We start from the raw sequence: 24,074 nt of genomic DNA on the forward strand, positions 1-24,074 counted from the left end.
GACCAATAGTAATCGAACTATACTTTATTATAATATTGGCTCTTTTTCGTCAAATGCTAAATATTGTAGTTTCAAAGTCAAAAGACGGGAAACTATGCATTTTTCGAGGACAACTTGTTCAAACTAATCTAAAGTACTTAAAAATATATATCTCTAGAAATAAAAAAAGTCTCTAGCTCAAAAATTAAGTGACTTATAATGAAAAGAATGTCAGTCCCCATTTTTTTTAGCGAAAACGTGATCGCAAGCAACCCCCCAATCACCACCCTAATTAAAATTAGTCATTAAGCTTATTTGGTCTTTTTTACTTATGTATTATTAATAGGTTCTAGAAGTTTGACCGGCTTAGAATGATTAGTTTAAAAAAATGGAGTTAAAAGCGAATAACGAATTCTTGTAGATTGGAAACAAATTGCCTTTTCTTCAGAATAGCAAGATTAGCATCAGAGATACGAAAGATATTTAAATATGAAATTGTAGAATATTTAATTTCCAAGAACCTGGTTTGAAAATAATTTTTCTAAAACAAAAATTGAGTGAGCTATTGACAATTAAATCTTGTAATAACATGCAAAAACCACCTTTACCAACCTTTTCAAAGTCACCTCTTTTTGCGACTGCGGATTTTAAAATATTTAATACTAATAGGCTTATAGATCTTGTAAAAACCTACAAAATTATTTTTTACCAAACTTTCTTAGATAAAAAATAAAAAAGTTACGGTTAAAAAATCAATATATTAAAAAAAGGAGAAATCCAATTGGAACCATAATAATATAAGTTAGCGGTGTTTTTAGTCATTGGCTTTATTCATTCTTATTTATTTATGTAATATTAATAGATTCTAGAAATTTACTGGCTTAGAATGATTAGTTTTTAAAAAACTGGAGTTAAAAGCGAATAACGAATTTTTGTAGTTTGGTAAAAAATATCATTTTCTTCAGAATAGAAAGATTAGCATCAGAGATACGAAAAAATGTTTTAATATAAATTTGTAGGTTATTTAATTCCCAAGAATTTGGTTTGAAAAAAATTTTTCTACGGCAAAAATTGAGTGAATCTTAAATGAGTATATCGAAAAACATTGATTTTTTCTATACAAAACTAACACTTTCCATAGCGAATAAATCGAAAACTATTAATTTTATAAAAAAATGTATAGAACATTTTTTGCTTAGAATGAATGTTTTTATCAACTTTTGATGTCAAAATATAATAAAAAAATTTCAACCCAGAGATGGGGTGGCAACCCCCCCCCCCATGGTAAAAGCGCCTTTTGGAATCATATAGATTTTGATCCCTGGACTATCCACTACTTATTCTCAAATTTTCAAGCAAATCGATCCATTCTGTAAAAATTGCGAGGTGAAAAGCTTCGTTTCCTGGCCTATAATATCAATACGAAGGAAAATCAGAGAAGCTAAAGAAAAAGAAGCAATGGAAAGATGCGAAGAAATTGAGACTCGATAATCAAAGTACGATATTCACAATACATATTGAGGTTAAAGAACTCACAGGTGGACTAAGATGGAGACAGAAAGTACATCTAACGGATTCGGACGCAAACATCATATTGGACAAACAGAGTGAAGTAAGAACGTGAAAAAAATACATAGAGAAACTGTTTGAAGACCAAAGAGATAACAAATTTGAGCTAGAAGAAGAGTTAAATGGATCAAGTATATGCCATAAATGAACTAAGTACTTATATGATGTAACCAAGTATGATAAACCAAGTAAATTACAGGATGAAGTTTGTTCTGCAATAACAGAGCTAAAGGATGGTAAAGCAGCAGGTCCCGATAATATACAAGCAGAACTACTCAAACTAATGGACAATGAATCAATAACAATAATCACAAAGATATTCGTATATAATATCACAAGGGAGAAAATTTTGCCGGCAATATTTTCGACTGGTATGAAAGTTTGTTGCCTGGCAATTTTCGCGAATTAAATTTTGACTTAAATCACGAGACGTCAGAGTGATTTTGTCAAAATTTCATAAGCGAAAATTACCAAAAGGCAACGAACTTGAATGAAACCAGGAGAAAATTTTGCCGGAAATAATTTTCTCTCGAATGATATTCGACAAGACTATTTCACGAGACAATTCATGCACCATATCATCGAAATATAATCTTTATTTATTTGTTATTATCATACACTATCGTGACGGATCTGTCATAATTTTGTCGCTGAGATTTCACGTCGTTAAGGAGTTTTGTCAGTAGAAAACGAAGCGTTGCTATGCCGTTTTATCAGTTAAAAACAGTCTAGTGAAATAGTCAACAAAATATACAACTCTGGATAAATTAAAACTAACAGAATAGCTAAAGTCTGAGTTTATTGCACTTCCAAAAAAATCAGAGGCCAAAAATGTGAAGAATACCATACACCAATATTGATATGGTATCTCCAATACCTCAATCAACGATACAACTCTTATTCCAGAGATGCAGAAATGTCAATTGCGACGTATGACGTATGCGCATGTCTGGTTGCTTACGAGAAAGCGTTTGATCGAGTACAGTACGCCAAGATGATGCAAATACTAAAAGAAGCAGGAATTAATAACCAAAATCTGAAAATAATTAGAAACCTTTAGCTGAAGGTACTGAAATCAGACCGCAAATCTCAAAGTTGAAGGTGAACACACCGAATATGTGAAAATCATGCGTGGAGTGAGCCAAGGCTGTATTTTATCTCCTCTAATCTTCAATATCTACTCTGCCCTGTTGTACCTACTAAGTCCTCTAGCTGATACAAGCTATACCGGTTCTAAATCGGCCCAACCCCCTATTGAAACATAAAAAAAAATTCAAATCGGTGTAACTTTTCCACACACATACATACATACAAAGATTTTCCCTTTTTAAATAGAACTTGAGTCAATTTTCTGAGTTTCAACTTCTGAATGATCAACTTCTAAATGTATTATTGATGATATTAAATGATATTAAAAATTTGAAATGCGTTGGAAAGGTAATGATCAGTACCTACTATCAGAAACCGTAAAGGTCGGACTTAAATTTTCGAAATTTTTGGGAGTTTTGGCGAGGAGAACGAAAAATAGACCCCAAATGGGGATGACCGTAAAACCCACACCCTTGGTCCAAAATGAATGGTTGACATATGTATTGCAGGGTTTTTTCTAAACTTTAAAGGTGGGATTTGGCCACGGTTATTAGACTTTATTACGGTTGCCATGACCGACAGTGGTGGGGAGACTTATATTTTTGACTTTACGTCACACATAAGAGTACACATTCCCATATTTTTAAATGATTTTCGATCATTGAATGTGTGTTATTGTGTATATATGTGTATTATTTGTGTTATTATGAAATAATAAGACAAATAGTACACATTTTATCTTATACCGGGTGGTGAATCGTAAAAAGGGCCATAGGAAACTCAATGTAAAATTCTAAATTATTGAATTCCTGCTTCCCTAATTATTTTACATCAAAAGTCATGAGAGAATACTTGTAGAGAATTAAAATCTGTATTAAAATCAAAAGTTAAAATTGTTCTACGATTTAAATGCATTCCAAAATTTTGAAAAATATGATACATTTGCCACAATAGGTATGTGTGTAAAAGTTAGGCCACACATTACTATTTAACTGACAGTGCTCACACCATTTACTGAATAAAAAACTGTGGTGTCCACATCTAAGAATATTAAACAATTTAGACGACATGAAAACCTTTATTCATTATACTAAATGAACATATGCTAATGTCTGAATTACATATTGTAGGTTATCTGTGAAGTTGGTCATAGATAGATTTGTAGAGGTGGGAAGTAACATAACTGTTACAGGTAGCATACATTACATCCCTCCACACCAAGATCCGAATATAAAAACCACATTGTCAGTCTTAATTATAAATCTAAACGATCAGGCGGTCTGATGGTTCTTCTCAATCTTTCCTTAATATTAGGTGACTGCAACCCAACGGTTGATTGTGATGCACTGTCTTTAATTGACGAAGGAACCGCACTGATATTTTCACTCGAAAATTCGGTTTCAACACTACCGGACACTCCTTGGGTCTCACTGGTATTTTTTAAGGTTACCAAAGCTTCAGTTTCACTTAAAGGTAATGGCAAACTTACAGAAGTACTTGGAACTGAACTTAGTGGATCACACGTATCTCTATCCTTGTCATCAGAAATTTTAGATATTTCTTCATCGTAAAAATGACCACATTTAACAATTTGGTCCAAATGTCTTTTCCATTCAAGACTTGGATTATCTAAAGGCTGACATAGAAATGTTTGATGTCCTAATTTTCTAACTATTTTACTCTTTGCCCATTTAGGCTTTTGTGCATTTACCCTGTAATCCCTAACATAAACATCTTCTCCTTCTATAAATTCTACCACCCTATTACCTTTATGGTATTTTATCTGTTGTTCTCTAGCTCTCAATGTCTTATCGTTAAATGTCAAAAAGTCAAATCTGGTTTTAATTTTACGCCCAAACATGAGATAGGCAGGAGTTTGAAATATCACTGAATGAGGGGTAGTTCTGTAAGAAAATAAATATTTTGAAATCAACTCAGATATACTCTTGCTCTGGGAGCCTGTTAACATTTTGTTTATTGCATATTTTAGGGTTTTAACTGAGTTTTCGGCCGCTCCGTTTGTCGCTGGATGATAAGGAGCTGAAGTTTTATGAATAATGCCATTATTTTTACAAAATCGCTGAAACTCCTCTGAATTAAACTGTGGACCATTATCTGAAATAATTTGATTTGGCAACCCAAATCGGGCAAAACAGTCTCGAAGTTTACTGATGGTATGTTCTGAGTCAGTCTTTGACATCTCATATACCTCGGGCCACTTCGAGTATGCATCTGTAATAACAAGATAATTCTTCCCATGATACGGTCCTAAAAAATCAATGTGAATTCTATCAAACACATGAGCTCCTTCTTGGAATTTAATTAAAGGTGCCTTCCGTGGAGTTGTAGTATTCTTTAAACATGCTTCACAAGATTTTACAAACAATTCAATATCTCCATCTAAGCCAGGCCACCAAAAATATTGCCTTGCTACTGTCTTCATTCGAACTATTCCGCTATGAGTACTATGCAATTCCTGTAAGATTTGTTTATGAAACTTGGAAGGTACCACTACCCTATACCCCCACATAATTAAATTATTATCAATGGTAAGCTCATTAGCCCTGTTAGCATATGCTTTCAATTCATCTGGAACTGTTTTTGGCCAGCCATCTCTTACATACTTAAAAACTTTGCTCAAACAGATGTCTGACCGTATTCCTTTAATTATTTCTACAGCGGTAACTGGTAATTTATCCTCTACCAGAAAATTAAAATAATCAAACTCAACATCACTTTGTACCTCCTTAGGTATGGAAAGAGGCAAGCGTGAAAGTCCATCAGCTGTTTTATTCTCTACTCCCTTAATATGTTTAAAGGTGTAATGAAATCCACTTAAAAATAGTGCCCACCTCTGCAGTCTCCCTGCTGCCATTTGCGGAATGCCCTTTGTCTCTCCGAATATGGCCATCAGTGGTTTGTGATCAGAACATAAAAAGAAATGCTTCCCTAATAAATATTGATAAAATTTTTGTACACCCCAATATATTGCCAAAGCCTCTTGGTGTATAACGGAATACTTAGCTTCATGTTTGCTTAACACTCTTGAAGCAAAACTGATTGGCTTCTCTGACCCATCTGGATACACATGCATTAAAACAGCACCTAAGCCCACGCTGGAAGCATCACAAACCAATTTTAAGTCCATCTGTGGATCATAGTGTGCAAGGCCCGCACCTGAAGAAATTTCCCTCTTTGCCTTTAAAAATGCATTCTCACACTCTGAAGTCCACTTAAAACGTTCATCTCTTCTTAATAACCTATACAATGGCTCCAGTACTGTTGATAAGTTGGCCACAAAACGACCATAATAATTGATCATCCCGACATATGCCCTAACTTCGGAGATATTTTGGGGTCTGGGGCACTCAATAATGGCTTTAATTTTTCCTGGATCTTTATGTAACCCTTCCTTATCAATAATATGCCCCAGATACCTTATTTCAGGCCGGAAAAACATGCACTTATCTAAATTTAATTTAAAGCCTGCCTTCTGAAGTCTATTAAAGACATTTTCCAAATTTTTTAGATGCTCCTCTCTATTAGGACCTGTTACCACAATATCATCTAAGAAATTAATAACATTTGGAATACCTAACAAAACTTTTTCTTTTGTTTTTATTACACATTTTAGCCAGATGGCCAACCTTCCGACAGATCTTACAACTATATTTTCGGTACTTACAATTTCTAAAGTCATGTTTTATTCCTCCACACGCATTACACTTTGACTCTACATACAAACCTCCTGAACCTCCTTCTCGTGCTTCTCTATTTCTGCCTTGGTTAACACTGGTGCTTGATATCTTATTTACTGGAACTGAAGTGTTGGCTTCTACTGCTGCAGCTTCTTTTCTCAACGCCAACTCATATAGATGTTCTAAGGTTGCTGTATGATCCTCCTCACATAAGCGATCCAGAACTGGTCCCTTTCTCACACCACAAACGAATTTGTCTCTTAAAACATTGTTTAATGTAGTCCCAAACTTGCAATCTATTGCTTTATTTTTAATTCTTACGTAAAAGTCTGCCACGGACTCCTTTTCAGCTTGTCTCAAAGAATAAAATTCTATTCGTTCCTTAAAAACAGAAACTTTTTTAGTGAATTGCTTTTGTAGAAGGATACATAGTTCATCGAAAGTCTTATTCTTAGGTAAAACTGGGTCACACAATCCTTTTAATATTTCATAGGCCTTATCACCAATTATTGTCAATAATACTGGAACCATTCTATCATTCTCTACATAATTTACAATAAAATATTGCTCTAACCTCTCCTGGTATATATTCCAATCAGTACCTATCCGGTACTCTTGTAAGCTGCCTATTGCGCCCCTTAGAACACTCACTTGAGTTGAAGGAAATACTGCACCTTCCATTTTGCACCTTGCAAATACTAAATAAAACGTTTATTCAAGCGCCTTGCTTGTAAAATTGTCTACTGCTTATTTATCCTCGTCGCCATATTATGTGGTGTCCACATCCAAGAATATTAAACAATTTAGACGGCATGAAAACCTTTATTCATTATACTAAATGAACATATGCTAATGTCTGAATTACATATTGTAGGTTATCTGTGAAGTTGGTCATAGATAGATTTGTAGAGGTGGGAAGTAACATAACTGTTACAGGTAGCATACATTACAAAAACCTTTATTATTAATACTTTATCCGCAACTGAGGGTATTGTTTTTAAACAATAGATGATAAAATAAAAATATTGACAGTTCAAAAATGTGACCATTATTGAATTGTGTGTGGCCTAAATTTGGGCTGAAAACTAAAATGTATTACATTTTTACAAAATTTTGGAATATGTTTAATTACGTAGACCAATTTTAACCGTTGTTTTCAATACAGATTTCAATCCTCTACAAATAGTTTCTAATGTCTTTTGATGTAAAATAATTATTTTACTGATGTAAAATAATTATTTTACATTTAGTTAATGCAAAATTTTGACGCATGTCAAAATTCTCAATGTGTTTTAATTGTATTCATTTTTTTTCGAATCCTGAGAAAACTAATAAATATTTTTGAAAATTTTAAACTCAGAATGAAAGACTACATTATTACCGAGGGCCGAAAGTCCCTGAAAACTTCTATAATGTTTATTTTAATAAGTTACAGGGCTGAAAATAAAAGAGAAGTGTGATATTTAATTTCAAATATTTCATTCAATAGAAACTGCTTGTTTATTCTAAGGGTCTTTCCGACCTCGGTAATAATGTAATTTTTCATCCTGCGTTTAAATTTTTCTAAAATACTTGGTTTTACACTCTCGTGACGTAATCGCACCCTTAATGTTCATTGGTTAGTCGATCTAGGCAACCGTAGTAATATCTAAGAACCGTGGGATTTGGCCCATTTTTCAATTCAATCAGGTTGACAGAATCGAATACTTCGCGTATACAGTAAGCGCCACCCTACTAGATACATGGGTAGGTACCTAATTGCTATGCTTATGGGCTAATCCAGTGGTCGGCAAAGTGCGGCTCCGGAGCCACATGTGGCTCTTTAGCTCCTTAGGTGCAGCTCTGGCACAAATATCCACGGAAAGCGCAATAATATTTTCATTGAAAAAAAAACTACATTAAAACATTACCTACATCTTATTCTGATAAATTAGCTTTTATCAAATTTACACACTTTAGCATTAGTCAAAAAGCCTCTTAATGCTACGATAACCGAGTTGACATTTTCTGCTTTTGAAACTGGCATTAATAGCTTTGAAATACAATTTCTGGATTTAAGAACTAGGAGGTATGGTGCTCTAAATTCGAACGTTTTTGTGTTAAATTGGAAATATTGGAGAAGAAAAAACAAAGGTTCACAACACAAGTATTCTGCTTTGAATCACCTGGAGACGGAAGACATGATCATTTTCAACAAAGAAAATGGATTTTGCGCCAAAAATTTTGTAAAAAATACAGTGTTGTAGTAAATAAAACCTTACGATATAAATGAGTCAGATAAAATTAAATTATTAGAAAAAATTTTTACTAAGCAACAACATCTTTGTTTAATTTATTAATATTTTGTATTTTGACAACGACATCCGATGTGGACGTCGAAAAGTTAATAAAAGCATTTTGTTAGTTAAATTGTGGCTTATTTCCCATTTAGAATAGTTGCTTACAAAACAAAAAAAAAACAGAAGTTTTTACCATGATTACCTAGAAACGAAGATATTGCCAAAAAACGAAAAAACACGTTTTAATTTTTTGGAAGGTTATGGATTTAATTTTTTTTTGTAGAGTACTTCTTGATGTAGAACATGTGGTTTTTTTTTGGAATATCGCTGGGATCATTTTTCACTATCTTAACGGACTATAGTTGATTTTTTAACCAAGAGGAGTAAACTAAAAAGACAGATTCACACCCAAGAAAGTTACTAGAACAGTCACTAAATTCATCTTCTTTTTTCGTTGAACATATCAGCTTTCGATGATAATCCATACATATTATATTATACTAACACATCGCTAAAGAGTTCTAAAAACACCTGTTTTTATATAAAAGAAGACTAAAAATCTAAAAATTAAAGGAATAATGCAGAAAACACAAAAAATCGCCGATATACTTAATTAACCTATAAAATGACAGAAATGCCAAAATTTCATAAATATCATTAGTGTCAAAATTTAATAACAGTGGAGTAAACTCACGGTTATTTAGACTTTATTACGGTTGTCTTGTCCGACGGTGGTGGGGAGACTTATATTTTTGACTTTACGCCACAAGAGTTTACATTCCCATATTTTTAAATTATTTTCGATCATTGAATGTGTGTTATTGTGTATATATGTGTATTATTTGTGTTATTATGAAATAATAAGACAAATAGTACACATTTTATCTTATACCGGGTGGTGAATCGTAAAAATGGCCATAGGAAACTCAATGTAATATTCTGAATTGTTGAATTCCTGTTTCCCTAATTATTTTACATCAAAAGTAATAAGAGAATACTTTGAGAATTAAAATCAAAAGTTAAAATTGTTCTACGATTTAAATGCATTCCAAAATTTTGAAAAATATGATACATTTGCCACAATGGTATGCGTGTAAAAGTTAGGCCACACGTTATTATTTAACTGATAGTGCTCATACCATTGACTGAATAAAAAAATCTTTATTATTAATCCTTTCTCCGCAACTGAGGGTATCTTATCAACTGTATTGTTTTTAAACAATAGATGATAAAATAAAAATATTGACAGTTCAAAAATGTGAACATTATTGCATTGTGTGTGGCCTAAGTTTGGGCTGAAAACTAAATTACATTTTTACAAAATTTTGGCATGTTTAATTACGTAGACCAATTTTAACAGTTATTTCCAATACAGATTTCAATCTTTTTCAACTAGTTTCTAATGTCTTTTGATGTAAAATAATTATTAGGGAAGCTGGAATTCATTTTTTTCGAATCCTGAGAAAACTAATAAATATTTTTGAAAAATTTAAACTCAGAATGAAAGACTACATTATTACCAAGGGCTGAAAGTCCCTGAAAACTTCTATAATGTTTATTTTAAAAGTTACAGGGCTGAAAATAAAAGAGAAGTGTGATATTTAATTTCAAATATTTCATTCAATGCTTGTTTATTCTAAGGGGCTTTCCGCCCTCGGTAATAATGTAATCTTGCATCCTGCGTTTAAATTTTTCTAAAATACTTGGTTTTCTCAGGATTCGAAAAAAATCATATTACGATTCAAATGACAGTAAACTCTCGTGACGTAATCTCACCCTTAAATGTTTATTGGTTAGTCGATTTAGGCAACCGTAGTAATGTCTAAGAACCGTGGAGTAAACTTGCCTGCGGTTGGACCAATTAGAAACAAGCATTACGGCGCGGTAAATTTGAATCACTCTTCTTGGTTAAAAAGCAAACAATAGGCCCTTTAGTTTTAGTTAGTGTAATAAAAGTTTGCTGAACAAGCAGATTTGGCTCCCAGTTTTTTTTAAATTGTTGTAATGCTCATATTTGGCTCTTTGGCTAAAAAGTTTGCCGACCACTGGGCTAATCCATTCTCAGATGTGACTTTAGTCCCTGTCATGTTTATACTGTCAAGAAACTATTTTAAATAATTGTTTTTCCATGCAAAAAATACATTAAGAGTAAACAGTAGCGATTAACAGGTAGCAAGAAAATATAACTTCGGGAGATAGTATCATAAACTTTGGCAACAGTGGTAATCTTTGACATTATCTAAGATTAATATTTTGACAATATCATAGTCGCGCTAAATGGAAGAAATAGAAAATAATTTTATTATTAATAAATAGATGTTTATAAAAATAAACCAAAATGGGTGAAAATTTTATGTTAAGATAGGTATTGAGAAAGGTATTTGCATGAAATATCCAATAATAAAACAATAATACCTAAATAATCATTTTTTGTTGTGAAGCGAAACAAATTTCGATTTTCGCATAATTTTGGCACGGTTTTTAATGGACTTTTTCTTGGAAGGTTTCACTTTATTTTTCGTTTGATTTACTTTTTCCATTTTGTTAAACTATTGATAATATTTTTAGAATAAAAAATCCTCCTAAAACTTTATATACTCGCATTAGAATTCGAAATATTTTTACGTAAAATATACTTACCTACTACCTACATATAACTAAAACTCACAATTAACAACAATCTATTCTTTCAAAGAGGCAACAACTTATACAACAACAACAACAAATATACAGGGTGTCCCGAAAAGATTGGTCATAAATTATACCACAGATTCTGGGGTCAAAAATAGGTTGATTGAACCTCACTTACCTATATACAATACAATAGTGCACACAAAAAAAGTTACAGCCCTTTGAAGTTACAAAATGAAAATCGATTTTTTTTCATATGTCGAAAACTCTCAGAGATTTTTTATTGAAAATTGACATGTGGCATTTTTACGACAGCAATATCTTAAAAAAAAAATTAAGTAAAATTTGTGCGCCCCATACAAATTTTATGGGGGTTTTGTTCCCTTAAACCCCCCCAAACTTTTGTGTACGTTCCAATTAAATTATTATTGTGGCACTATTAGTTAAACACATTATTTTTAAAACTTTTTGCCTCTTAGTACTTTTTCGATAAGCCAGTGTTTATCGAGATATTTTGAATATTTGTCGAATCCACCACATATTTGTATATGGTTAAGTACGGTTATAGAGACCTGTTAATAATCTGAAAATTTATTTATAATTTACATTTTTAGGTATATTTTGAAAAAGAAGCTACATCTCGATAAAAGGTGTCTTATGAACAAAAGACTAAGAGACAAAAGTTTTAAAAACACTGTGTTTAACTAATGGTACCACAATAATAGTTTAATTGGAACGTACACAAACATTAGGGGGGTTTAAAGGAACAAAACCCCCATAAAATTTTTACGTAAATATATTGAAAAAGAAGCCGCATCTCAATAAAAACTGGCTTATCGAAAAAATACTAAGAGGCAAAAAAGTTTTAAAAACGTTATGTTTAACTAATGGTACCACAATAATGAATTAATTGGAACGTACACAAAAGTTTGGGGGGGTTTAAGGGAACAAAATCCCCATAAATTTTTTATGGGGTGGACAAATTTCACTATAATTTTGTTTTAAGATGTTCCTGACATAAGAATTATACATGTCCATTTTCAATAAAAAATCTCTAATAGTTTTCGATATATCGGAAAAGATCGATTTTCATTTTGTAACTTCAAAGGGCTGTAATTTTTTTTGTGAGCACATTTGTACTAAGGTAAGTTAGGTTCAATCGAACTATTTTTGACCCCAGAATGTGTGGTATAATTTATGACCATTCTTTTCGGGACACCCTGTATAATAAATTAACTATCAATAAACACTACTTTCCTATGAAACAACAAAAATGAATTCTTAAATTAACACACTACTGCACTGAACAGATATCGATAAAGATGACAGAACAGATTAGAGAAAATCTGACGCAGGTTTGTCAAAATGACAGTGATAATTTCTCTATGTTGCCTAATTAGTTATTTAGTTATAATATGTTCGATTTCTTGTTACAAATAAAAAATTTTAGTAGTTCCAAGATTACACAAAATCTAGGAATGGGATAAAAAAAATTATTTGAAGAAAGTTTTTTTTTCTTCTTAATGTCGGTACAGCCTCCTTTTTCAATATTTGATTTAGTTATAGAGTAATTTCCACGTACTAACATATTTCTGAAATTGGGCTCTGTACCGCCATTCTTTATTATATTACGAATATGTGTACCAAATATCTCGACAAAATATTCAAAATTAGAGCCGCAATCTTAGAACGCGTTTGTTGCTACCTGTTGATCGCTACTGTAGCCTCTTAATTATTAATGGTATTGTTACTCTGCTTTAAAATGACTTTATTCAAACACCAAGAATATTACAATACTTTTACAACTTTAACAAAATGACAACTTTAAACGTCAAATACAGCTGATCATTTATTTGTCAACTTTCTACAAGAATAAAAAACCGCTAAACGCCGTAAAAATGAGTGGCGCATACAATATTCCAGCTACAAAAGATCTGATATGAATATTACGTGGCGCGATAGGCGATAATGTATTTTCATTTTGATGGAAAACAAAATTCTAGTTTTATTTTAAAAGATTTTTCCATAATATTTGCTAAATTTGAAGTAAAACGAACCACAAAAGAGTAACTTTGATACAGTTTGCATTTTGAGGGTCTTTTGTGGCGCGTTTACTTCAAATTTAGCAAATATTTAATTATGGAAAAATCTTTTAAAATAAAACTAGAATTTTGTTTTGCATCAAAATGAAAATACATTTTCGCGCCACATAATATTCATATCAGATCTTTTGTAGCTGGAATATTGTATGCGCCTCTCATTTTTACGGCGTTTAGCGGTTTTTTATTCTTGTATCACGAGTTTTTCAAAGTTATTTATAAATTAAATGAATGAAGTTGAATGCAATGTTTCTCGATTACACGTTAAGCTTTATAAATGGCCACCTTTGTTCTTTGTTGCATTTTCTCCCAAATGATCTAGTGTCCATCGAATGTACAGGGTTATTCACTATATTTTGACCCCCCTGTAAACTGCTTTATTTACAGAATTAGAAAAAAATGTAAAATACAAAAGTTATTCGATTTTTAAATTATGATTTTTTGACATATTTATCGTACTAGTGACGTCATCCATTTGGGCGTGATGACGTAATCGACTATTTTTTTAAATGGGAATAGGGGTCGAGTGCTAGCTCATTTGAAAGGTTATTCAATTCCCTATTTAGTAATATAAACATTAACATGATAAATTATACAGGGTGTCCAAAAAAAATTTTAATTAAATTAATTGACACAAAAAGAAGAATGTATGTAATGTATTTAATTCAAAATACATTCTATGGCTGTTAGAAAACAGAAATAAATTGTTTATTGAACAAATAAACATTACTTTTCACTTAAATTCAATGTTCAAGCTGCCACCCATCTGCCTCTTGGCAGTTTGAACATTGAATTTAAGCAAAAATCAATGTTTATTTGTGCAATAAACTTTTATTTCTGTTTTCTAACAAAAATGTATTTTAAATTAAATAAATTACATACATTCTTCTTTTTGTGTCAATTAACTTAATTCAAAAAAAATTTGGACACCCTGTATAATTAATCATGTTAATGTTTATATTACTGAATAGGGAATTGAATAACCTTTCAAATGAGCTAGCACTTGACCTCAATTTCCATTTAAAAAAATAGTCGATTACGTCATCACGCCCCAATTTATGACGTCACTAGTACATATGTCAAAAATCATAATTTAAAAATCGAATAACTTTTTTATTTTATATTTTTTTCTAATTCTGTAAATAAAGCAGTTTACATATAGTGAATAACCCTATACACTAGATTTTTTTCTATTCGAAATAGAAAAAAAAATATTGAGATGGCCGGTAAATGAATTCGGATTGCCCGCTGCCAGATCAAATTTAGCGTCGTAACCACTACAACTACATAAACCATTTCGGGAATAATCGTTAATTGGATTATACGTTTGTAGCTTAATAACTTCTAAACGGCTTAACCGATTTTGATCACTAAACATGAGTTTGAAACGTATTGACAAGTAGTATCTGATGCATCTAAGGTCAAGTATAATAACTGAAGCTATTACAGGAATTATTGAGCTTGAAAAACCGTTTTTCCCATAGGAAATAGATTTGATCATACTTATGAAGCCTATAACTTAATAATTCGAATTTTCCCAGATATGAGGTGTACACCGTCAGATTTGTCTAGAGTACTTCTACAAACGCTCAGTTATTGGCGCAATTCGTAGGTTGAAATTTTGAGTAATTGTCGAAAAACCAAAATTTGCAAAGTTTAGTTTTTCAGTTTTTCGGCTATACTGAGCCGTGTGTATGTCTGATCCTGACGGCTTAGATACCATTTGAAAGCTTAACTCAACACTATTGATTTGGTGTATTTGCGGTTCTCCTGTTTCTTCTTGAACCGAAGATATGTACCCCCAAAAAATATGCCATTTTGTGTCTACCAAGTACGGGTGGTCAAAAGTCACAAACTACACCGGTTCTGAATCGGCCCTGACCCCTCTTCAAACACAGAAAAAAAATTCAAATCGGTTAACTTTTCTACACACACACACACATACATACATACCTATTATACAAATCCACAAACATTTTCCCTTTTTTAAATAGAAATCGAGTCATACTTCTGAGCTCGGTAACTTTTAAATGGTATAACCGATTTTCAAAATTAGACATGCGTTGGAAAGGTAATGATCAGTACTATTAGAAACCGTAAAGGTCGGACTTAAATTTTTGAAGTCTTTGTGAGTTTTGGGGACGAGAACGAAAAACAGACCCTAAATAGGAAGGGACGTAAAATCCACACCTTTGGACCAAAATGGATGGTTGACATATGAGTGGGTGTCTTTTCCTGAACTTTAAGATGGGAGTTGGCCCAATTTTCAATTCAGTCAGATTTAGAAAATCGAAAAGTTCGTGTATATAGTGTCGCGTGTAGGGGGGTGTGGGTGTGCGCCACTGGCGAGAACTGCCGTTCTCTGGTAATGTTAATTTTCAGTTTCTAAACATTTTCTGACGTTCTAAACGTCGCTAGACATAAAAAATAAACATTGCAACAAATGAAGGGTCCAAGACTGCAATAGCTCAATGTTCCTACAGCCCAGTCGGGATAGCATTTGACCTTGCATTACGAGCTGCCCCAAATTTTATTTTTCTAATCTTTAGGGGGGGGGGTCAATAGTAGTGTAAATTTAAAATTTCGACTGCATTCCGCCGTTGCGTTGGGTGCCATGTAAATTTTAAACGAGAACTATTTTTGCTCAATATCTCTGCCATTTTCAACTTTTCGACAAAAATGGTAGGAATTAAAATTGTTGGAATTGCAATTTCCTACATTTTTTTTGCATAATTTTTTTATGCGATCATTATTTTCCGCACCATACGAAAATACAGCCGGCTGTATTTTCGTTTTGCAACGAAATTGAAAATGGTTATTCATTTTTGATTTGCATGTTTACTCTGATTGGAGTACGAAGGCAACCATTCTCGTTGGAACTTTACCGCGCTGAGCAGATGTGACGTGAATTATAAATTGTAAAATTCCCTCATCTTCCTTAGTCTCAGCATCCGTATGGCTTGCAAATTGTAGAATCCTCGGAGGTGTAACCAGAGAAGGTTCCCATTGTTTTCAGTCTGGTGGGATGTAGAGTAACATTATGTTGTTTTATATGCCATTAGAGTGAAAACTTAGTCTTTTGCTAGCAGTTACCGCTAGGGCATCTATGCCATTCCGTTCGTTGCAATCTGGGAATGCACGCCGGGGTTTGTTTTGGTTGGATCAGAGAAAGCAGCATATGTGCCTCCTGATGAGAGACTAATAAGTTTCGAAACCGGTAGAGTGCTGCACTCTCTGGTTGGACTAGAATATGGTGCGGCTGTATTTTCGTTTTGCAACGAAATTGAAAATGGTTATTCATTTTTGAAAAATAAAGAGAATTATATTTTATACAATTTTTGAAACTTCCAATGAAACACCAACCAAACTACATAAAAGACATAAATCGACCCATAATATGCAACGAAGACTATCGTAACTCAAAAAACGTTACATTGGACTTACCTACTATTATGGTATTATTCTTTTTAAGCTTTAGTTGGTGGAAAAGTATGGTAAATCAGGTATGAATTTTAAGGCAACCAGTAAAGCATTTGCATGTGTATAGTAAGTTTACTGACCCACACTCCTGCAAGCGAAAACTATAAGGTTTGTTCCAACTCGATACGAAACCGTTCTTGAATCGTTATGCGCATACTCGTAACCGTTCAAGAACGGTTTTGTATCGAGTTGGAACAAACCAATAGTAAGTTGAGTTACTGTAGTCTTCATTGCAAGAAACAGCGGAAGGTATTCCAAGTTTGAGTTAAAATGTTTGACTTACTATAGTTTTCCCTAGTTAGACTCTAAGTTTAGTTATTCCGATTAACTATAGAAATATTTTTTATTACAATTTTTTAAATAGTACTGTTTTGAATCAATAAATCTGTTACTAGTAAGTCTAGTCTAATTAGAATAAGTATTTTTTCGGTAACTGTTTCGACGAAAACTATAGTAAGTATACAAAAATTAGCAAAAAATCTGTTTTTTGTTACGTTTGATCTGTGAAATCCCTTAAAAACTTTTATACATAATATAACAGAAATTTAAATTTGTAAGACGTATTTCTTCCAAAGATAACGTCATTTACTGTTACTAAGTCTATAAGTATTATTTTTTCCGTAATTGCTTCGACGAAAACTATAGTAAGTCTACAAAATTTAGCAAAAAAAATGTGTTTTTTGTTATGTTTGTTTTGTGAAATCCCTTTCAACCCTTTAAATATAATATATCAGAAATTTCAGTGTGTAAGGAGTATTTGTTCCAAAGATATCGTCATTTCTTACAGCGAACTCTGCGAAAAATTTTCAAACGCGATTATCTCAGTTGAACCAAAATTGAGTTACAAAGTCTTCGTTGTATGGGTCGAATAATAACTTATATGCATTAAGTTCACTTAATTTTATTAACTGATTGTTTATTGGTTGAATTTGTCTGTCTATAACAATTAAGTTTCATGCCAGCTAATATATTTTTTATATTTCAACAATTTTTTTTTTAATTTTGGACCCTGTTTAAGGGGTTCCTCATTCCGCCCTTGTAGATCCGCCACTGGTTCTCTCGAAAAATTGTAGGAAATCGCAATGGCAGTATGGAGAGTTTGTTCTTACACTTTTTGTCAAAAAGTTGAAAATGACCGAGATATTCAACAAAAACATTTACTGTATAACCATACGGGTCTTAGGCTCGCGTCTTTACTGCATACGTACTATAGTATTTTTACCATAGAGTTATATATTAGCATAGAGAGAGTGTCATTCAGAGCGAAGTGACGACACCATCTTTTTTATTTGGATTAGTGCTGTTTCACTCTTACGCATAGTAAAGCTGCTACAGTTGTCCTCCTCTTCCGTGCCTATGTTCACACTGGAATGTCATCATAGATTTTCGATACAATGTGTTAGAAAGAGATGCAGCAAACCAGTCCATGAGATCTTGTCGTCAGGAAGCGCGGAAGGTAGGCTCCCTCTATGTCAATATATACCTCTATGATTTTTACTACAAAAGCGATAGTACGTAGGTCAAAATTTTTGACGTAAGAGAACTGTCAAAACATTAGATTGTGACTTTTCATTATTGCTATGTTTATTATAAACATGGCAATAATGAAAAGTCACATTCTAATGTTTTGACAGTTCTCTTACGTCAAAAATTTTGACCTACGTAATATCGCTTTTGTAGTAAAAATACTATACCTTAAATATTGATTTTAGTAAAAAAATTAAAGAGATCAAAATTATGTAAAATTAAATTTTCTCTATATAGGTATATTTTTGCCGTAAAACTAATAATAAACGAGATAATTCAATAATGCTATAACTGTCACTATTCTCCGTCAAAACTCGGAAAATATCGACCGCAAAAGGTTGTAATAAAATAAATTATAGAAAATCACATTTGCAACAATTTTAGTTCTTATTCTTTTTGTCAAAAAGTTGAAAATGGCGGAGATATTGAGCAAAAACGGTTCTCTTTTAAAATCAAGATGGCGGCTAACTCAACAGCGGAATTCAATCGATATTTTAAATTTACACTGCTATTGACCCCCACCTAAAGATTAGAAAAATAACATTTTGGGGCAGCTCGTAATGCAAGGTTAGGCCTGTTATTCGTCTAACCCGACTGGACTACTGTGTGTCTCCTATGGTGGCGGTTACTGTATTTATAATGTCGCATGCAGAGGAGTGTGCGCCACTGCACTGGCGAGAACTACCATTCTCTGAGATGATTTTAGTTTTTTGAGTATTCTTTAATATTCTTCGGAAGCTTTAATCTGATTTTATAACACTTACATACTTTCAGACGTATACAAACTCCTTCCGACAACTCTTACTCGAATGATTCGGAGGAAGATTTCTTTCCAGGAGACTTTAATGCAGGTATAAGTGCAAGTACGGAAAATCATGTTACAAGACCATTGCTTGAAAAACAACCAAATGTAGCCTGTGGTACAGTGGCTTTAAAGCCTAAAGCTTTCATTGCTTACGGGCAAGATACAACACCAGGTAAATATTTTTTAATTATTTTATTTGAATATTTCAAAGGGTACCCCTGTTAATATAGGCAAAATGCCCTCCCAGAATTAAAATTTCCTGATTTTTTTACGTTCTGTGTGATAATAAAATAAACTCGGCTGAATTTTAACCCTTAACCCCCGTTCTCGCTCTCCCACCAACAAAAATATTTTGTTTTTAACCAAAAATTAAATTTAAAATGTTTTCTATGTTTTTCCGTAAGGTGCGCCACCTTCAAAAATCCGAAAAACTGGTTTTTATGGGGGCTTGGGGATTTTCCCCATTTTATAAACTTCAAAATAGATCAAATTCATTTATTTACGTTCTATATTCTATATGATTAAAAATAAGACTCAGCTGAGTCTGATTTTAACTCGATCAATCTAAAAATTTCAAAAAAATTTTACAAATTTTGTGTATGTTTTTCTATTATATTTATTTTGAAAAAAGAGTATAACTTTATAAAAAGGAAAGAATCTATCTTTATAAAAAGGAAAGAATACAAAGGAAGATTTTACTTCTTCAGTAACGTATAACTTTGTTTTGAAGATGGCTGCAGATCTATTTTGTTGTGTTTTTCATCAAAAACTATTTTTTTAATGTTTCTAATTTGTTCTGCTTAAAAAAATGTTTTAAATTTTTTTTTAGATTTTTTTTCCTAAGGTGCACCACTTTCATATACAGGGTGTTTGGTAAAGAATGGGCAATAACTTAATCTTAGGTTCCTGAGCTTAAAATATTTCGATTTAAGCTAACTTACCTTAGTACGAAAGTTGATAATAACCGAAATACAGGGTGTCAAAGTTTAAATTTTATTTTATTTATTCTTGAATATTTCCTGACAGGCATGCTATAAGAACAAGAAATTTGGTAAGCGGGGGTTTTTTGGGGTGAGAAATCTAAATATTCGCCACCAAAGATGATTTGTATACATCACCAGACGCCACATACGTCTTTCAGCGCTCATTTAATACGTTCAATTATTTTATCCCCCACTCTACATACTTTTTGAATCAAAACTTTCATTGTCCTCATATTTTTACTTAAAAAAGGTATAGGTACTACATTACTACATTCATCTCGCTAAACTCAATTGTTTTCGAGATAAACGCATTTTAAATCTGCGATACAACATAATTTGTTCCATAATATCATTGTAGTTACACCCGAAGATAATCTTGAAACCATAATAATTGTGCCAGTTGTTATATTTATGTCATTGCATCGCAGATTCCATTTGAAGAAATTTTGCGATACATTTTTGGAAATTTTTATGGTTCTAAATTATTTGTCGGGTGCAACTACAATGATATTATGCAACAAATTATGTTGCCTCGCAGATTTGAAATGCATTTATCTCGAAAACGTTTGAATTTAGCGAGATGAATATAGTATACCTTTTTTAAGTAAAAATATTAAGAGAATAAAAGTTTTGATTCAAAAAGTATATAGAGTGGGTAAAAAAAATTGAACGTATTAAATGAGCTCTGAAAAGCGTATGTGGCGCCCTCTGAGTAATACATCATTTTTGGTGGCGAATTTAGATTTCTTGACCCAAAAAAACCCCCGCTTACCAAATTTCGTGTTATTATCCCATGCCTGTTAGGAAATATTCAAGAATAAATAAAATAAAAGTTTAACATTGACACCCTGTATTTCGCTTATTATCAACTTTCGTACTAAGGTAAGTTAGCTTAAATCGACCTATTTTAACTTCAGGAATCTAAGGTTAAGATATGGCTCATTCTTTACCAAACACGAAAAACTGTTTTTTATGGAGTTTTTGGTAATTTCCCCATTTTGTAGCTTATTCAAAAGTGTCAGAAACACGTTCAACTCCCGCCCCCCCCCCAAAACGTGGAGTTTTTGTGGGTTTGAACGTGTTTTTCCCATTTTGGAATGTCCTAAAACTTCAAATTATGTATAACCTATAAAAAATCTTGACTGATCGATTTTGAAGTCTATAAAATGGGGGATATCCCCAAAAACCCCATAAAGAACCAGTTTTTCTGATTTTTGAAGGTGGCGCACCTTACGAAAAAAATTTTAAATTTAATTTTTGATTAAATACACAAAATAAAAAAATAGACCTGCAGCAATGTCCAAAAAAGTTATACGCTTTTTTTCCAAAAAAAAATTAGACCGCATTTTGAGGTTATGATAACTAAACCTACGGGTCTATAAAAATAGACATGTTTTGTAAAAGCTTCAACTATGTGTGAATTTTTTGAAATTTTGAAATTGATTGTATCTCATTTAACATAATAAAAACGAAAAAATGACGTTCTTGGTGGTTTAGGGAGGGGGTATGGGGTGAAGGGTTAAAATTGCGCTGAGTCTTATTTTTTAATCACACAAACGTAAAAAATGAAAAAAAAAATTTGGGAGTGAGAAAATTTTGCCTATCTTAACTGGGGGTAAATGCGTTTTTAGATATTTTTTGCTATTTTTTAATTTTTTTTTATATAAAGTATACATATTTCAATTTTTAATGGTTTAGGACAATGGCCATGGCACGCAGCAGTCTATCATACAAAAGGTATTACCTTAATGTATATATGTGGAGCAAGTCTAATATCACAGACACACCTCTTAATTGCTGCCCATTGTCTAACCAAACCTCGGACAGCCATACCCGTTGAACCTGAGGGTCTTTTAGTGTATTTTGGTGAGTATATTGACAAAATCCATTCAGTAAAAGTAGGAATCCTACCAACTACAATATGATTACCTTGCCTAAATAAAAATTCTTTAACTGTTAATTAGGACATTTCTTATATCATAAATGAAAAATACCTAATTAGTAAAGAGCAACAAAGCTTTCAACTAAATCTGCCTTCAACAACAGAAATATTCATACCCATACAAATTGCTGACAAAGCATTGGAATATAACATATTTGCAATGTACACTGTGCTAATTGCCCCAGGCATGCTTGCATATCTTTGCTTGGCTTTCTAGAAGTCTCTTCTTGATATCGTGCTCATTTACCCTAACACTTAGGGTCTTGCAGTATCTCCCTGTTTGATATTGGGCAGTATTTTGTAACTTTGTAGTGGAATCTGTTGTTTGTTAGAACGTATCCATACGTTGGTGCTCCGTGCTCTCTGTAGCAGCTCTACATAGTGGATACGTTGGAGCTCGCAGCTCGGCGCTCACCCTCTTCGATTCAATCGGTTTGCGGTTTATATGTAGGGGAGCGCATGCCGTATCCATTTAAGCAGCTACACGGAGCACTAACACATGGATACGTACCTTTACGTCGCCTATGTGATCGTTTTGGTTTCGTAAATTTTATGTTGATACTCAATATTATAACGATCGGATGGACAAGGGGTCATGAAGGTTGAACCAGAAGGATCAGGACGATATTATCCTTAGATGGAATAAGGAATGACCGAAGATGGAAAGGTCCAATCGTTTACATTGACGAAACAAAGGCCACGTTGCTCAGTCGGAAGAGATGTGGGCATGGTTCTTTGGGTTGGGCTTCTGTTACAATGAAAGATGTTAAATGAATAAATAATGATGTGCGAATAGAGCTAATGAAACGACTATAGACAAAAGATAAATAGATAATAAACATTAACTGATGGTTTGACTCATGGACTCTAAGAAAACGTAAATACTGAATACACAAACTAAAAAACAGAGGGCGCCAGGAATTTTGACCAACAAATACTCAAAGGAACAATTAACGATACGTAACGCAACAAAGAAATTAGTAACTCTACAACGATACTTAATGCTACAAAAGAAAAATTAGCAACACTGCTACAACAACACAATAATGTTCTAGTCTTGAGCTGTAAATAATAATTAAATAAAAAGCGACATCGTACACTTTAATAAAACATTTATTAAAATTCTCAACGAACTCTTAATATTCACATAACATTTGCAAATGAAGCGTAAAAACGTCAACCACAAAAATAAAAATTACGCAGTAATCATTTAAAAATGGTTAACAAATTGCATATAAACTGGTGTATTAACCAACACAATAAAACCAAAAAAATACGAAATGTAAAAGGTAAGTGAACGAATAACTTATTCACAACAAAAAAATAAACTGAATAGTTACCCAAAAAAAAAATAAAAAGTCAATACTCTAAATAAAACTTAAAATTCTTACCGTTCACTTACAACAAAAAAAGAAAGAGCTCTTTGTTCATATATATATATATATATATATATATATATATATATATATATATATATATATATATAACTCTAATAATGCTCGATAATAATACTCTAAAGGTACTCAAAAAAATTTACGTGATGAAAATGTCTTTTATTTAAATATTAAAGATAAAAAACAAGAGACCGGCGTATACGTAAATGTCACTATTAACACTAAATGAGCTAAAACCACAGTATAAAGAGGGACAGTAGAACCACTCTCCGAAAAATTGGAAGTAAAATCTGTAGTCGCGCATGGCGACCGCGCAATGTTGGCAGTCGCTTTTGCCCCACTCTCGCATTGCTATTCGCATAGAAACGTACGGCTTTTAACAGGGAAAACCCGCATCCACTACTGGTGAATTACCAATTGCGTACTGCCGGTATTACTTCCTGAGAACAAAGCGCCGACAGAAGAGTGATTTTACTGTGTAACCTCTATATACTGTGCTAAAACTGTAAGTCAATGAACTTATCCCACGGAAGAAACACAAACATAAGGTCATTGCTCTGGACACGCGAGAAGACATCTCTAAATACTTCTAATAAAGA

At 32.6% G+C, this 24,074-nt stretch overlaps 1 protein-coding gene across 3 annotated transcripts in view; it reads left to right on the forward strand.

Moving 5' to 3' along the window:
• LOC126881115 (prothrombin-like) overlaps positions 1–24,074 on the forward strand; it is a 131,132-nt gene that overhangs the window by 67,976 nt on the left and 39,082 nt on the right. For all 3 annotated transcript variants that reach the window (XM_050645166.1, XM_050645168.1, XM_050645169.1), the window contains 2 exons: positions 19,126–19,328; positions 21,838–22,005. In XM_050645166.1, coding sequence (XP_050501123.1) covers positions 19,126–19,328; positions 21,838–22,005 — 371 coding nt within the window. The remainder of the gene's footprint in view (positions 1–19,125; positions 19,329–21,837; positions 22,006–24,074) is intronic.

This window comes from Diabrotica virgifera, chromosome 3 (assembly GCF_917563875.1).
Source record: "Diabrotica virgifera virgifera chromosome 3, PGI_DIABVI_V3a".
NCBI lineage: Eukaryota > Metazoa > Arthropoda > Insecta > Coleoptera > Chrysomelidae > Diabrotica > Diabrotica virgifera.